Source organism: Sarcophilus harrisii, chromosome 2 (assembly GCF_902635505.1).
Source record: "Sarcophilus harrisii chromosome 2, mSarHar1.11, whole genome shotgun sequence".
Lineage (NCBI taxonomy): Eukaryota > Metazoa > Chordata > Mammalia > Dasyuromorphia > Dasyuridae > Sarcophilus > Sarcophilus harrisii.
This window is the reverse complement of record NC_045427.1, coordinates 34,607,691-34,624,158: the sequence shown is the minus strand read 5'-3', so window position 1 is coordinate 34,624,158 and position 16,468 is coordinate 34,607,691. Positions and strand designations below refer to the sequence as shown.

The 16,468-nt window shown below is 36.1% G+C and overlaps 1 protein-coding gene across 6 annotated transcripts in view; it reads right to left on the bottom strand.

Annotated features, from left to right (window-relative positions):
* LOC100919647 (gastrula zinc finger protein XlCGF26.1-like) overlaps positions 1 to 16,468 on the bottom strand; it is a 64,411-nt gene that overhangs the window by 17,306 nt on the left and 30,637 nt on the right. For 2 of the 6 annotated variants that reach the window (XM_031949871.1, XM_031949867.1), the window contains one exon: positions 8,395 to 8,628. The exons of 1 other annotated variant lie outside the window; for it this stretch is intronic. In XM_031949871.1, coding sequence (XP_031805731.1) covers positions 8,395 to 8,628 — 234 coding nt within the window. Of the gene's footprint in view, positions 1 to 7,046; positions 8,629 to 10,507; positions 10,604 to 11,277; positions 11,405 to 16,468 lie in introns of those variants that run through there. 3 more of the 6 variants (XM_031949865.1, XM_031949870.1, XM_031949869.1) reach the window with 3 other exon arrangements.

Sequence of the window (16,468 nt, the reverse complement as noted above, 5' to 3'; positions counted from 1 at the left end):
AAAGGTATGAAATACTACCTCAGGGTTGTTTTAACTGGAATTTGTGTAATCAATAATGATTCAGAGCATTTTTTCACATGACTAGAAAAGGCTTTAATTTCTTTGTCTCAAAATTTGTTCATGTCCTTTGGACATTTATCAATTGAGAAACAGCTTATATTCTTATAAATTTGAGTCAATTCTTTACATATGTTAGAAATGAGGCCTTTATCAGAAACATTACACGTAAAATATTTTCCCCACTTTATTGCTTCCCTCCCAATCTTGGCTGCAGTAGTATTGTTTGCACAAAAAGTTCTTAATTTAATATAATCAAAATCATCCACTCTACATTTCACAGTGTTCCCTCGTTCTTCTTTATCTATAAATTCCTTCCTTCTCCACAAATCTAAGAGGTAGACTATCCCTTGTTCTCTTAAGTTTATAATATTATTCTTTATGTCCAAATCATCAACCCATTTCAGTGTTCACAGTTGGTCAACACCTAGTTTCTTGTACTCTATTAGAGTGCCAATGACCACAGTCAAATATCCAAAGGATATTTAGGACCAGAACATCACTGAACAAGGTTATTTATTTATTTATTTTTATTTTAAAATTGATTTTTTTATTATAATAACTTTTTATTGATAGAACCCATGCCAGGGTAATTTTTTACAACATTATCCCTTGCACTCACTTCTGTTCTGATTTTCCCCCTTTCTCCCTCCACCCCCTCCCCTAGATGGCAAGCAGTTCTATATATATTGAATATGTCGCAGCATATCCTAGATACAATATATGTGTGCAGAACCGAACAGTTTTCTTGTTGCACAGGGAGAATTGGATTCAGAAGGTAGAAATAACCCAGGAAGAAAAACAAAAATGCAAACAGTTTACATTCATTTCCCAGTGTTCTTTCTTTTGGTGTAGGGGCTTCTGTCCATCAATGAGCAATTGAAACTGAGTTAGGTCTCTTTGTCAAAGAAATCCACTTCCATCAGAATACACCTGCATACAATATTGTTGTTGAAGTATATAATGATCTCCTGGTTCTGCTCATTTCACTCAGCATCAGTTCATGTAAGTCTCGCCAATCCTCTCTGTATTCATCCTGCTAGTCATTTCTTGCAGAATAATAATATTCCATAACATTCATATACCACAATTTACCCAACCATTCTCCAACTGATGGACATCCATTCATTTTCCAGTTTCTAGCCACTACAAACAGGGATGCCACAAACATTTTGGCACATATAGGGCCCTTTCCCTTCTTTAGTATCTTTTTGGGGTATAAGCCCAGTAGTAGCACTGCTGGATCAAAGGGTATGCACAGTTTGATAACTTTTTGGGCATAATTCCAGATTGCTCTCCAGAATGGTTGGATTCATTCACAACTCCACCAATAATACATCAGTGTCCCAGTTTTCCTGCATCCTCTCCAACATTCACCATTATTTTTTCCTGTCATCTTAGCCAATCTGACAGGTGTATAGTGGTATCTCAGAGTTGTCTTAATTTGCATTTCTCTGATCAACAGTGATTTGGAACACTCTTTCATATGAGTGGTAATAGTTTCAATTTCATCATCTGAAAATTGTCTGTTCATATCCTTGAACAAGGTTATTTTTAATGCTATATCAATCTTGAATGATTTTGATGTACGCAACCTTTGTTGTAAAAGGAATTGTAATGCCCCATTTTACTGAATGAAAACTGGTAGGGTTTTTTGGTTAATCAACATTAATTACACTATGATCTTATATTTCCTATATTTTTCAGTTAACTATGAAATAGGAAACATGTGTCTCTTTGTTGAATAATGATAGTGTAAGTCAACTTGTCTCCTGCAAATACTCCTTCAATCTATAAAGAGATGGTTCTAAAAAAGGTCTCTAATAATAACAGAGGAACAATACAGATCAGTAAACATTGATGTTCTCCAAGTCATGTTTTTAAAAATGCATTAAGGCATGAATATTTTCCTATCTTTATGAAACTATCTCTCTATTTTTATCAAGCCTTAAAAACTCTTATAGCTTTGTATTTTCCTGACAAACTACTTCCATGTAAACTTAGTTCAAGATGGCTGTTTTTTCCAGCTTTATCATGCTCAGTGCTATTTCCAGCATCCTACTTTGAGGTTAGAGTGTGGCAGTTCCAAGTGTCTAATGGTGAAACATAAGGGATATAACAATTTTCAGAAATCTTTTCCATTATTCTTCTCCAATTTTCATCCCAAAAATGCACCAGTTACAACTGCTTAGTTGTATATTTTATCAAGCCTACTTTAAACTGATTATGCTTCCATGACCTTTTTTGGGGGGTGACTTAAGAGATGATACTGCTCATAAGTGTCTATCATCCTTTTTTGCAAGATTTCATAAATGAGCATATATTATAATCTGGTATTGCCTCTGGCAAGTAAGTTGAATATTCATTGTATCATATGAATAGCAATAATTAGTTCATAGGTTTTTTTTTCTTTTGATGCTTACATTTATTCAAGGTGGTTTCTGTTCTTTCTGAAACTTGAAATCACATTTGCATACATCAACATAGGACACGTATGTCTACATATATACATATGCATATATATACACTTATATTTTAATGTCAGTGAGATTTATGGAATATACATATATGTATACATTTATTATATAGTCCATATGTTTAACATATATTGAATTACTTGCCATCTAGGGGAGGAGGTGGGGTAAAGGAAGTGAAAACATTTAGAATACAAGATTTTGTATGGGCGATTGTTAAAAATTATCCACGTGTATTTTGAAAATAAAAAGTTTTAATTAAAAGGAAAAAGAAAAGCAATGATTTGATATCAACAAGTGCAAAAGAATTGAAGAAATGATTTGGCAAAAACAGGATAGCTAAAAAAGGTTCAACTGCAAAATTCATATGGAATTCATACAAACCTATAAAGTCAAAAAGATATTCAAAGGAGAAAGGCCAGAGGGAATGAACAGAATTCACACAAGAGGAAATACAACTGGTAAGTAAATACTTTAAAATTTACAACCACTAATTAGGGAAAGAGTTAAAGAAAGAAAAACTTATAAGAGGCATGATCATACATATACTCCTTCAGGAATCAAAAAGAAATAAAAGTGAGGAAAACAAGAAGTAGGTACAAAGATATGTTTCTGGTGGTATACAAAAGTTTTACAAAGAAATCTGATAAGTCCTCTGACCTTCCATGGCCAGGGAGTTCACAAATACGGAGCATCCACTAATCACTGTGCTGTGCAAGGGACATGAAAATAGTGATCAGTTCTAGTAGCTATTACACAATCTCTTTTCCTCCATTAACACAACAGAAAAGAGTCTTTGTTTTTTCTCCTAGGGTTTACTTACAAGAAAAAAATAATAATCAAAAGTAAACAAGAAAAAAGCAGGGGAATCATTGAGTTGAGTCCACTGAGAACTAAAGCGTGATCCTTTAAGAGAAAAGACCCACACATTCAAACTAAAAAAACGAGGGGGAAATGAGCTATTCTCTCCAGTTACATTTCTTCCAGTTTATCTCTCCTCTCATCTTGTTGAGTCTACAGTGGCAGTCTCTGGAGTTTTTACTTATACACCTTTCCATGGTATATTCTTTATCGCCAAGTCTTTTTCCTCCTTATACATAAGCTGTAGAATAAGGGAAATTCTAGTAGGCATGGAGAGATGTCAGCAAACAGTAGAGGTAGTTATTAAAACTAATGTGAATTCTGAAACCAGTTTATTCTCTCCCTTTCTTTGGAAATGATAAAACACTCATTTCTCATTCTGAGAACTTAGTTTCCTTGTCTTGTTGCCATAGTTAAAGAAACCACAAAGTGGCCAGACTGTCTTGATTAACAACTTTAAGGGCTTTCCCTGACTGCCTTTGTTATGTTCAGGCAGAAGACACCCCACAAGATTAGGATCCCTAAGTCATTGTTGCAGATTTGGCTCAAGAATTTGCACCCTCAGTTAGTGTCCATAAGCTGCTTGACAACACGCTAATTTCCAAGGGAATCTTAGCAAAGAGCCAGAAACAATGAGACAGTTTTACAGGAAAAAGAAAAATCTGGTAGAGGTACAAGTGAGGAGTAATAAAGGTGAAGCAGTTCCCATCATGAAACTCGCTTCCTGAAGAGCAGATTGTTGTTCTCTGACAGCCAGCACTCTTTGTGGCACTCCCAAGGGCAGGTGGCCCTAGGGTTTCTCAGTTGTTACTTCCTCACACCTCTTCAGTATCTTCTAGGTAGTCTTGACACCTCAGTACACATCCCTGTTCCCTCCTTTATTTCCCCTCCTCCCCTAAAAATTCCCAATATTATATTTCCCCTATAAAAGATGTGGTTATAATGAAGATCTTTGCTTCAGGACTAAGCCTGCTTTGAGGTATTTTCTATCTCCCTTCTCCTAGAGTTTTCCCTTTAATGCTGTCTTTCTCCAAAGTATAATTAACTGTGGTTAGTACACCAAACTCTTCAATGGATTTAATCTGCCAGTCAGTGGTATATTCACATGTCATGTCTTCTTTTTTTTTTATTGCTTCTTCTAAAGTCCTTTCCTTGGTAACCCTATTGCACTCCCAAATTAATTTCATATTTATCACTCCTGGTGCCTATTTCTTCTAAATAAATGTACTATTTTGGCTAAGAAAAAGATCTTGTAACCTTGTCACATGTGTATGTCAAACTAGAAATTGCTGCCCTGAACTCAATTTTCCCCTTGCGTACTTACATAAAAAAACATAACTTGTAATCTATGATAGATATCTTTTCATGGCTGCTCAGTGTCAGATATACCATAAAATAAGAGAGACTTGGTGCCCTATTGCTCTTCAGCAACACCAGTTCTGCCCAAAGAGAGAGAAACGGATACACAGGGAATGAGAGAGAAGGGGGGGGGGGGGGGGGGGGGAGATAGACAGAGTATGTATATGGATGTATATATTTGTCTTCTCACAGTGGGGGAATAAGATATTTACTATTTTGACTACTTCATTGTTTATGGTACCCTTTATCAAAATGTACATTCCTTATCTCTTTTAATATGTTCGCTTTTTATTTTTGCTTCATCAGAGATCAGAATTGCTACCCTATTTTTTTTTTTTTAAATTTCAGCTGGACAATAATAAATTCTATTCAAGCCTTTTACCCTTAATCTGCGTTTCTCTGTGTCAGATGTGTTTCTTGTTAACATATTTAGGGTTCTGCTTTTTAATCTACTTTGCCGTTTGCTTCCATTTACTGGGAGAGTTCACCCCATTCACATTCACAATTGCCAGCTCTGTATCTCTCCATCCTCTTTTCTCCCCTGTATATACTTGTGCTTTCCCCACCCACCCTATCCTTTAGTCTTTTTTTTTTTTACTCACCTACTTTATTTCTTATCACCCCTCCCCCTTCCCTTAGTTTTTTAACCCACTCCATCCCTTACCTTTTCATCTGTCAACCTTTTCCCCTAGTGTTTCTATCCCACCTTCTTTCCTGCTTCTCCCTTTTCTTTTCCTTTCTCCTCCTACTTCTGGATAGGGTTAAATAGATTTCTATACCCAACTGAATACATTTTTCCCTCTTAGAACCAAAATTCATGAGATCAAGGTTCAGACAATGAACATCTCCCTCTTTTCTTTTCCTCAATTTTACTAGGCCTATTATATGCCTCTTCATGTATTCTAATTGCCCCTTGTGCCACACCATCCAACTTTTTCCAGGACAGAGCTTTTCCTACCCCTTAATGTCTTTTTCTTTGACTTGATCACATCAGAATCCATTCACAAGCACACCCTCAGTCCATGTGCTACCTCCTCAGTGACAGATAACAGTTCTCAAGAAGTACAGATAGTTTTCTCATTTAGGAACATAAAAGGGTTTGATCTTTAAATAATATATATTTTCCCCATTTACTTTTCTATGCTTCTCCTGAGTCCTGTGATTGTAGATTAAATTTTCTGTTTAGTTCAGGTTTTTTCAGTACAAACGATGGAAAGTCTCTTACTTCATTGAAGCTCCATCACCTCCCCTTAAAGAAGATACTCAGTTTAGCTTGATAGTTATTTTTTGGTTGTAACCACAGGTCCTTTCCCTTCTGGAATATGGTATTCCAGGCCCTGTGATCCTTTATTATAGAAGCTTCCAGATCCTGGATAACTGTCCAATCTATTATAGCTGATTGAATTCATGAAACCATTTTCACATAGAAGAAATAACACTGAAAAAGTGCCTATCCATTATGTGTTTTACTGGATCTATTAAGTTTTCCTGCTGATTGAAAGCTTTCTCACACTCTTTACACTTAGTTATCCTCTAGGATGAATTAACTGATGTATCTTATTTTTTTAACTTTTTATTTTCAAAGCATACACACAAATAATTTTTTAACTTTGACCAATGTGTTTCAGCCAACACACTGGCCTTGTGTTTCAGCTTTTCCCCTGCTTCGCCCTACCCTCTCATCTAGATGGCATGGGATCCATGTATGTTATACATGTTAAAATGTTAAATCCAATATGTGTAAACATATTTATACCATTCTCTTGTTGCACAAAAAAAATTAGATCAAAAAAGAAAGAATGCAAGCAAACAACATCAAAAATAGTGAGATGACAAGAAAAAATAATGACAAATGTTGGAAGCGATATGGGAAAACTGGGACTGATATGTTATTGGTGGAATTGTGAACAAATCCAACCATTCTGGAGAGTAATTTGGAACTGTGTTTTTTGGGGCTTGTAGCCCAAAGAGGACTTAAAGGATGGAAAGGGACACATGTGCAATTATGTTTGTGGCAGCACTTTTTGTAGTGGTTAGAAACGGGAAACTGAGTGGCTGAATAAATTATGGTCTATGACCATAATTTTTAGATGAAATTACATGTGTTATGGAATATTATTGTTCTGTAAGAAATGATCAGCAGGATGATTTTAGAGAGGCCGGAGAGACTTACATAAACTGATGCTAAGTGAAATGAGCAGAAGATCATCTTATACGGCAACAAGATTATATGAAGATAAATTCTGATGGATGTGGATATTCAACAGTGAGATGATTGAGACCAATTGCAATGACCTTGCGATGATGAGAGCCATCTACACCCAAAGAGAGGGGACTGAGTGTGGATCACAACATAACATTCTTACTTTTTTTGATGTTTCTTAAGTTTGAGAAGTACAAGAATGTTTTCTGAATTTCATTACACTGAAAATTTAGATTTCAATTATAGTCTGCTTCAACATCACTGCATTCAAAGGATTTCCCTGCAGTACAGATTTGTGTTTTAAAGTTTCTTTACCACTTAAACATTTTTCCACATTCCTTGCTTTGTTAGTTTCTCTTCAATATGAATTCTCTTACATAAATTAGGGTTTCTCGTGCATTTTAAGGCTTTTTCACATTCATCACATTTATAATTTCATAGAAGTATGAGTTTTCTTATGTCTATTTAGATGTCCCTTATCATTGAAGGCTTTTCCACATTCATTACATTTATAAGGTTTCTCTCCAGTATGAATTTTCTTATGTCTATTAAGGCCTCCTTTCTCCCTAAAGGTTTTTTCACATTCATTACACTTATAGGGTTTCTCTCCAGTATGAATTCTCTGATGTGAAACAAGGCCTCCCTTCTGCCTGAAGACTTTTCCACATTCATTACATTTATAAGGCTTCTGTCCAGTATGAATTCTTTGATGTGAATAAAAGCTTCCCAGAAATCTGAAGGCTCTTCCACATTCATTACATTTATAGGGCTTCTCTCCAGTATGAATTTTCTTATGCCTTTTAAGGTGATCATTCCGTATGAAGGCCTTTCCACATTCATTACATTTATAGGGTTTTTCACCAGGATGAATTTTCTCATGTCTATTAAGGGATCTCTTATCACTGAAGGCTTTTCCACATTCTTTACATTTATAGAGTTTCTCTCCAGGATGAATTTTCTCATGTCTATGAAAATATTTTTTACACATTAAGGCTGTTCCACATTCTTTACATTTATATGGTTTTACTGCAGTATGGATTTTTTTGTGTCTATTAAAAGTTTGCTTAAAGTTGAAGACTTTCCCACATTCATTACATTTACAAAGTTTCTCTTTAGTAGGAATTCTCTTATGATGACAAATGTATCTCCTTTGAGATATATTTGTTCTCCTATCTTTATTACATTGTTTTATAGGCTTTTCTTCCAGAATTTTCTGTGGAACAGCAAGGTTTGAATTGTAGCTGGAAGCCTTACCACATTCACCAAATTCATGAGATTTCACTCCAGTATGAATTCCTCCATGTACACCAAGGCATGAATTGATGTGGAAAATTTCACCATATTCGTTAATCCTATGAGGTTCTCCTTGAGAACACACTCTATGGTAATGATTAAGTTCTGAGTGGTAACTATAAAACTTCTTGTATTTTTTAAACTTACAAAGGTTCTTCAGCATGGAAACTCTGCTACATGAAGTTTTGCTGCGATTAACTACTATCTTCATGGACAGTGTTTCCAGGTTGTTTATCTGTCTTTCTAATCCAGTGTCATGATTCCAATTTTCTCCCAATTTACAATCCCAGAAAGCATCCTTTATGAGTCTCTCTCTGCTAGTAATACATTGTTTTGGAGTTGACTCCTTGATTTCACGTTCTCTTTTTTCAACAGGGGAATCTAAAAGAAACACAAAAAACCATCAGCATACTGCACAATATTATGGGGAGAAGAAAACTACTTTATACTCAATTCCAGATTCAGTCCTCTCCATTGAAGAAGAGTGACTGATTTGGACAAGGTAGAAGAAACATGATCAAAAGGGAGCTGAAGCCCAAAAATAGGAGATGGGAAAGAAACATTTACATTGTCAGAGAGAAAACAGTAATTTTAAAACTTTAGATGATTACATAATTGATCTCTGGTAACACTGAAGAAGACATAGTCATTGAAACTGTGATTTTATGAAGAAAATCCCAAGATCAAACCAGATTTCCATCTTCTATGAATGTTACAGCTTGAGAGCTGCCTAGAATGTTGAACAGCGAGGTGTCCCCACTATACTGCACATAGCACTGAACCTCTAGTCAAGAAAACTCATCTTCCTGAGTTCAAGTTCTTCTCAGCCCCTTTCTAGCTAAGAGACCCTGGTCAAGGTACTTAATCCTATTGGCCTCAGTTTCCCATCTGTCACATGAGCTGGAGAAGGAAGTGGTAGACCATTCCAGGATCTCCACCTACAAAACCCCAAACAGGGTCACAAAGTGATGGACAAAACTCAAGGCCTCCATTGAAAAGGAGAATTGAGGGGTGAAGTGAATAGTCCAATGTCACACTTAGTAAGTGTTAGAGGGGCTCTGAATCCAGTCTGCTAACTAGGAAGCTGGTCTCTTTATGTTCGTAACACATCAGACCCTTAGAGCCTGCTTTCATGTCCTAAATTTTAAATTTAAATTTAATTCACATCTAAAATTTTAAAATTCCAAACAGTAGTGAAACACTAGTAAATCTGCCACTAGTATATTAATTATAGTTATTATTAAAGTTACTAATGACCTTAAAGACAACTTCCCATGAATCAATGAAATGGCTGACAGCACTATTTCAAGGTGGGAAAGGGAAAGGAGGAAGAGGATGGAAGCTGTAGATGGCATCTTTATATGATCTGTCCCTGAAAAGAATGAGACCAATTAGAAGGAAGATAAAACAGGAAAGAAGATGGAGCAATGGTCTGATTTTTTAAAATAGAGGTCAGACTTAATTAAACCTGAAAGTTCTTTAACCTTTATCTCTCAGAAAAGGCTCTTCAAAGAGAAAAAATAATCTAATAATTTGAGAAGACTAAACAGTCAAAGAAATAAAGGATAGGGCCCAGCATATTGTTAGAATGCTACAAGAATTACAGGTTTTCCTGAGACTAGAGAGAAATACAAGGACAGATTTAGTAGAAAACCATTTCTTTGCATGAAATGAGGTTGGAGGAATGCAGGATGGACAACCACAACTCCAATCCTCAAGCCTATGGACCTTGAAAGAGAGCTCCAGGCCCAACATTTCCAAGGTAATTCACTCAAATGACCCAGACAAGCTCCTTGCTGGCAGTGAGTCCTGTCTCTGCACAGATTTCTGGGCCAAGGGATTTCAGCTGCATCTGACCCTTTGTAAGCCCCTTTGAGGGATTTCTTGGCAGAGATTTATATCTCAGAGGAGTCTGACATTTCCTTTTCCACATCATGTCACAGAGGACATGTCTATTATATCTATTAAGGCCTCCTTTCTGCCTGAAGACTTTTCCACATTGATTACATTTATAAGGCTTCTGTCCAGAATGAATTCTTTGATGTGAATAAAAGCTTCCCAGAAATCTGAAGGCTCTTCCACATTCATTACATTTATAGGGTTTTCTCTCCAGGGTTAATCACAAAGTTAAGGGACCTGTCTGGGGTCTCACTGCTGGGACATATCTGGGGTCAGATTGGAACTCAGAACCCTGAGGTTCCTTCAGTCCAGGGCTGGCTCCCAGGGGACTACACCCCCTGCCCTCCTGGTTATTACTCACCCTCAGAAGAGCATCTGGGGCCTTCTTCCCTTGATATCCTGGAGTCTTCATGTCTCTCCAGCCAAGAAATCACATTTGGTTTAGTTACTGAAAGTCCTGCTCAAGGAGAAATAAGTGTAAAGTGCTGAGAACACAAAAGATACCTCAGAACTCAGTCCTGGACTCTCTCTTCAGAAAAGGGACATGTCTGGAAATGCCAGTGGAGAAGCATCAATAACCCTTGAAGTAAATTTTCCTCATTAAATGTGAGAGAAGGGACAGAGCTTTTGGTGCAGACACAGGACAGATGGGGTCATGTTCATCCATTCCTAGTCTGCTGGGAGAAGTCTTTCCTTCTCTGTCCTGGGGCTCTATGGAGAACCTGAAGCCTGGATGAGCAGAGTGTGAAAGGGGAGACTGCAGGGCTGCAGAATGAAACTGCTGATTTCCAACTATACGAAGGACTTTTTGTCTGGGAAGAGCAATAACTGCTCAAAAATTTCTGAAATATTTCAATGCATCTCTGTATAAAAAGTATCTGTGTGACTCTCCCTCCCTGTCCAGCAAATTCAAATTCAGCCAAGCTCCTCAGCTCCCCACAGCCATGGCCAGATGGAATTCTCTGACCTTGCAGTGGCTCACAAATGATGCTCTCCCTGCCATTTCTAAAGGTTACCATGGGATACTTCCCCAACTCTGTCATGTCCTGCTCTTTGCCCTTTAACTCTTGCAACCTTACTTTCATTCACAGCTTAGATTTGATACTGAGTGAATGACTGAAGTTAGCTTACCAAGAAAGACAAAGTTCTCATAGTTCTCCAGCATCACATCCCTGTACATGTCCTTCTGGCCAGGATCCAAATAGCTCCATTCCTCCTGGGTGAATTCCACAGCAACATCTTGGAATGTCAATAATTTCTGAAATATCACAGGATCTTAGCTTCAGAAATGAAAGAGACTTTAGAAATCACCTACATAGCAGGGTGGGGAGGAAGGGAGGGAGACATTTGGATCTCAAAATACTGCCAAAAAATGAAATATAGTTTTTAAATTTTCCTTTTCTTTATTTCTTTTTAAATGACAACTTTTTATTTTTCAGAAGGCATACAAAGAAATTTTTCAACATTCACCCTTGCAAAATGTTTTGTTCCAAATTTTCTTCCTCTTTCCTCCTCTTCTGGAAAGCAAATAATCCAATATAGGTTAAACAGATACAATTCTTCTAAATGTATTTCTATCTTTATCTTGCTGTACAAGAAAAATCAGATCACAAGGGGGATAAAACAAGAAAGAAAAAAGCAAAACAAGCAAAGAACCATCTACAAAAAAAGGTGAAAATACTATGCTTGGCAAATATTCATTCCCCATAATCCTCTCTCTCTCTCTCTCGATGTGTGTAATGTTTTCTTCTCTAAAATATAATGCTCTCTTGGTGCAGGTTTCTTGGGGAGTTTCTGGAGGCAGTCTTAATTTCAGTTCAATGTAGTAATCACCTCAAATGCAGCCAGCTGTCCAATTCTTTATTGTCTCCTTCACAATAGCATGGTTAGCTTTCTTAGAGGCCTCTCTCTCTCCTTGGTTCCAAGAGCTCTTGCCGCTAGTCCTTTGTCTCTTCCAGCTTCAGCCTCTAGTTCCCTCCAAAGCCTTTAGCCAGCATAAAGATGTTAGTTAGAATGAATCTTGACTTCTCCTCTGAGAGTGGGATTGTGGGTTTCTGACATGTGAATCTCCCGAAGTCTCTAGCTGACCTGTCCTTTAGTGGGTTCCTCCTCTCTTAGAGGTGTGAACTAAGTACATAAGCATCCTCTCTATCACATCTAGTGACTTAGCACTTTGTTTCAAGTTCTGGCCTTTAACAGATGTGGATAGTTCCCTTATCACAAGTCTACTGGAACTGCCCCATCACTTCACTGTTGAAAAGAGCCAAGTCCATCCCAGTTGATCATCACATAATCTTGTTATTCTCTACAATGCTCACTTAGTTCTACTCATTTCATTTAGCATCAGCTTATGTAAGGCTTTGCAAGCTTTTTTGAAATCAGCCTGTTCCATCATTTCACATCAAATAGTAATATTCCATTACACTGACAGAACAATTTATTCAGGCATTCATTTTCTAGTTCTTTGCCACTACAAAAAGGGCTGCTACAAACATTTCTGAACATGTGGTTTATTTTCCATTTATGATGATCCCTTTGGGTTACAGACAGTGCTGGGTCAAAGGGTAGCTCATTTTCATAACCTTGGGGCCAAATTACAAAATTACTCTCTAGAATGTTTGGATCAGTTCACACTATTCCACCATCAATGTATTAGTGTTTCAGATTTCTCACATCCCTTCCAGCATTTATCATTAATTTCATTTCATTTTATTCAATCTGAGAGATATGAAATGGTACCTCAATGTTCTTTTAATGCAAGAAAGAAATGCAAGCATTTCTCTAATTAATGATTTGGAGTATTTTTTCATATGAATAGACGTGGCTTCAATTTTATCTGAAAAATGACTATTCATGTCCTTTGACCATTAATCAATTGGGAAGTGGCTTGTATTCTTATAAATTTGATCAATTCTTTACATATTTTAGAAATGAAGCCTTTTTCAGAAAACATTACATATGAAATATTTTTCTCATTTCACTGCTTCCCTTATAATCTGGGCTGCAGTAGTTTTGTTTGCACAACAAGTTTTTAAATTTATCACAATCAAAATCATCCACTCTATATTTCACAATTCTCTCTAACTCTTCTTTGGCCATAAATTCCTTCCTTCTCCATAAATCTGAGAGTTAGACTATCCCTTATTCTCCTAAGTTGTTTATAGTATCACCCTTTATGTCCAAATCATGAACTTCATCTTGGTCTGGTGTTTAGTGTTGGTCAATGCCTAGTTTCTTAGACTCTACACTGGGTCTCCATCATAGTGCCAATGACCACTGTCAAATATCCATATGATATTTAGGATCAGAGCATCACTGAACAGCGTTATTTCCAATTATATTTATCAAACAATTTTGAATGATTTTAATGTATGCAACCCTCCTTGTAAAAGGAAAAGCAAAGCACCATTACACTGAATAAAAAACTGGTGAGGTATTTTGGTTAATGAACAAACAAAAAGTAAAGTGCTTTCTTATGTGTCCCATGTTCTTCAGTTAACTGTGAATTAGGAAAGATGTACCTCTTTGTTGAATATTGATAATTTAAGTGTACTTGTATCCTACAAATACCCATATTTGAAGACATCTTCAATTTATACAGAGAAGCTTGGAGAGAATTACATGAACTAATGCTAAGTGAAATGAGCAGAACCAAGAGATCATTATATACGTCAACAACGATACTGTATGAAGATGTAATCTGATGGAAGTGGATTTCTTTGGCAAAGAGACCTAATTCAGTTTCAATTGATCAATGATGGACAGAAGCAGTTAACCCAAAGAAAAAAAAACACTGGGAAATGAATGTAAACTGTTTGCATTTTTGTTTTTCTTCCTGGGTTATTTCTACCTTCTGAATCCAATTCTCCCTGTGCAACAAGAAAACTGTTTGGATCTGCACACATACATTGTATCTAGGATATACTAGGATATATTCAACATATATAGGACTGCTTGCCATCTAGGGGAGGGGGTGGAGGGTGGGAGGGAAAAATCAGAACAGAAGTGAGTGCAAGGGATAATGTTGTAAAAAAAATTACCCTGGCATGGATTCTGTCAATAAAAAGTTACTATAAAAAAAAAAAAATTATAAAGAGGTGCTTCTCATAACGATTTTGTAATGATAGGAGAGGAAGAACACAGAGCAGTAGACATTTATGTTCTTTCCATCATATTTTTTTAAATATTAAGGCACAAATATTTTCCCATGCTTATGGTACTCTCTCTTCAATTCAATTCAATCATACTGAACTAGAGAACTATTAATTACCATGCTAAACTAGATAACCATTGTCTCATCAATTCCACTGAGTTAGCACCTTGTAAGATCCCTTGTTTCAAGTACGAGAGTTCTGGCCCATAACACCTCTGGCAATCATCTTTCTCTGGGAAATAGGTCACATATTCATTGCATCATAAGAAAAGAAATAGAGTCTCTTTGTTTAACATATACTGGATTACTTGCCAAGTAGGGGAGGACATGCAGGGAAGGAAGTTAAATATTTTAGAACACAAGACTTTGCATGGGTGAATGCTAAAAATTATCAAAGTATATATTTTCTTTTTTTAAAAATATATTTAAAGTCATTCAAAAGTACTTATTTATTGGCCATGTTTTTTTTAATATATATTTAAAGTCATTCAAAAGTACTTATTTATTGGCCATGTTGAACAAAAAAGCAAGAAAAATGAAAGTGTTAAAAAATGTGTCAATCTGTATTCAGATTCCATCAGTTCTATCTCTGAAGGTGATGCCATTTTTCATCATAAATCCCTTAGAATAGTCTTTAACCCTTGTATTGATGAATAATTGTCATTTACAATTCGTTATTGTGTAAAATGGCTATTGCCATATTCTCCTGCTACTGAGCACTTTACTTTGCACTAGTTCATATAAATCTTCCCATGTTTTTCCGTAATCATTTTAGTCATCACTTCTTATAACATACCACCATTTTATCACAATCATAACCCACAATTTATTCAGCCATTCCCAATTTATGGGCATCCATTTAATTTATAATTTTTGCTTCCAAAAAAGATGTACACATAGGTTTCGTTCCTCTTTTAAAAAATCTCTTTGGGCTACAAGATCTGGTAGTGATAATTCTGGATCAAAGGATAGATAGTTTTATAATTCTTTGGGTATAGTTTTAAATTGCTGTCCGAAATGGCTGGATCAATTCAGAATTCCTTCAATAATGCATTAGTTTCCTTATTTTTTTCACATTCCCTCTGGGGTGTCATTTTCCTTTTCTTCTAGTCTGATAGATATGAGATGATACAGAACATTTTTCATGAATACAGATATTTACATGGTCCTAAACCCACTGCTAAGGGCCTCTTGTAATTTCTTCCTGACCAATTATCTAACCAATTTACCCTCTCTGGGATTAGTTTTCCCAAAATGCTTGTTGCTGTTATCACAATTGCTTTTAAGGCCTAATGCTGGTATTCACTAGGTACACTGTCCTGTGGGCTGCCCCCAAATCTGGTGTTATAGGTATTTCCTGCTGACTTTATAAGTTGTCTTGGACTAGGAAAATGTTTCTTTTTTTTTAATTTTGAAAAAAATTTCTTTACAACATTATCCTTTGCACTCACTTCTGTTCCAATTTTTTCACTCCTTCCCTCTACCCCTTCCCCCAGATGGCAAGCAGTCCTATACATGTTTAAGTATGTCACAGTATATCCTAGATACAATATATGTGTGCAGAACTGAACAGTTCTCTTGTTGCACAGCAAAGTATATATTTTCAAAATAAGAATTTTAATTAAAAGAAAAAGAAAACCAATAATTAGACATCAACAAATGCAAAAGAACTGAGGAAATAATTTGGTAGAAACAGGGTAGGGACAAGCTTCAATTTCAGAAGTCACAAGGAATTGATACAAACCTATAAAGTCAAAAGGATATTCGAAGGAGAAAGACCAGAGGGAATGAACCTAATTCACACAAGAGAAAATACAACTGGTAACTAAACACTTTAAAAACATTTGCAACCACTAATTAGGAAAAGACTAAAACAAAAGAAAAACTTATGAGGCATTATTATATAGTCCTTAAGGAATTAAAAAGAAATAAAAGTGAGAAAACACAAGAAATAGGAACACACATATGCTTTTGTTGGTATACAAAAGTTTGAGAGAGAAACCTGACAAGTCCTCTGACCTTCCATGGCCCAGGAGTTCACAAATAAGAAGCATCCAATCTATATCTCATCACTGTACTGTGCAAGGGACACCAAAATAGTGTTCAGTTCTAGTAGCTACTTCCCCACAATCTGTTTTCTCCCATTAACGCAACACAAGAGTGTCTTTA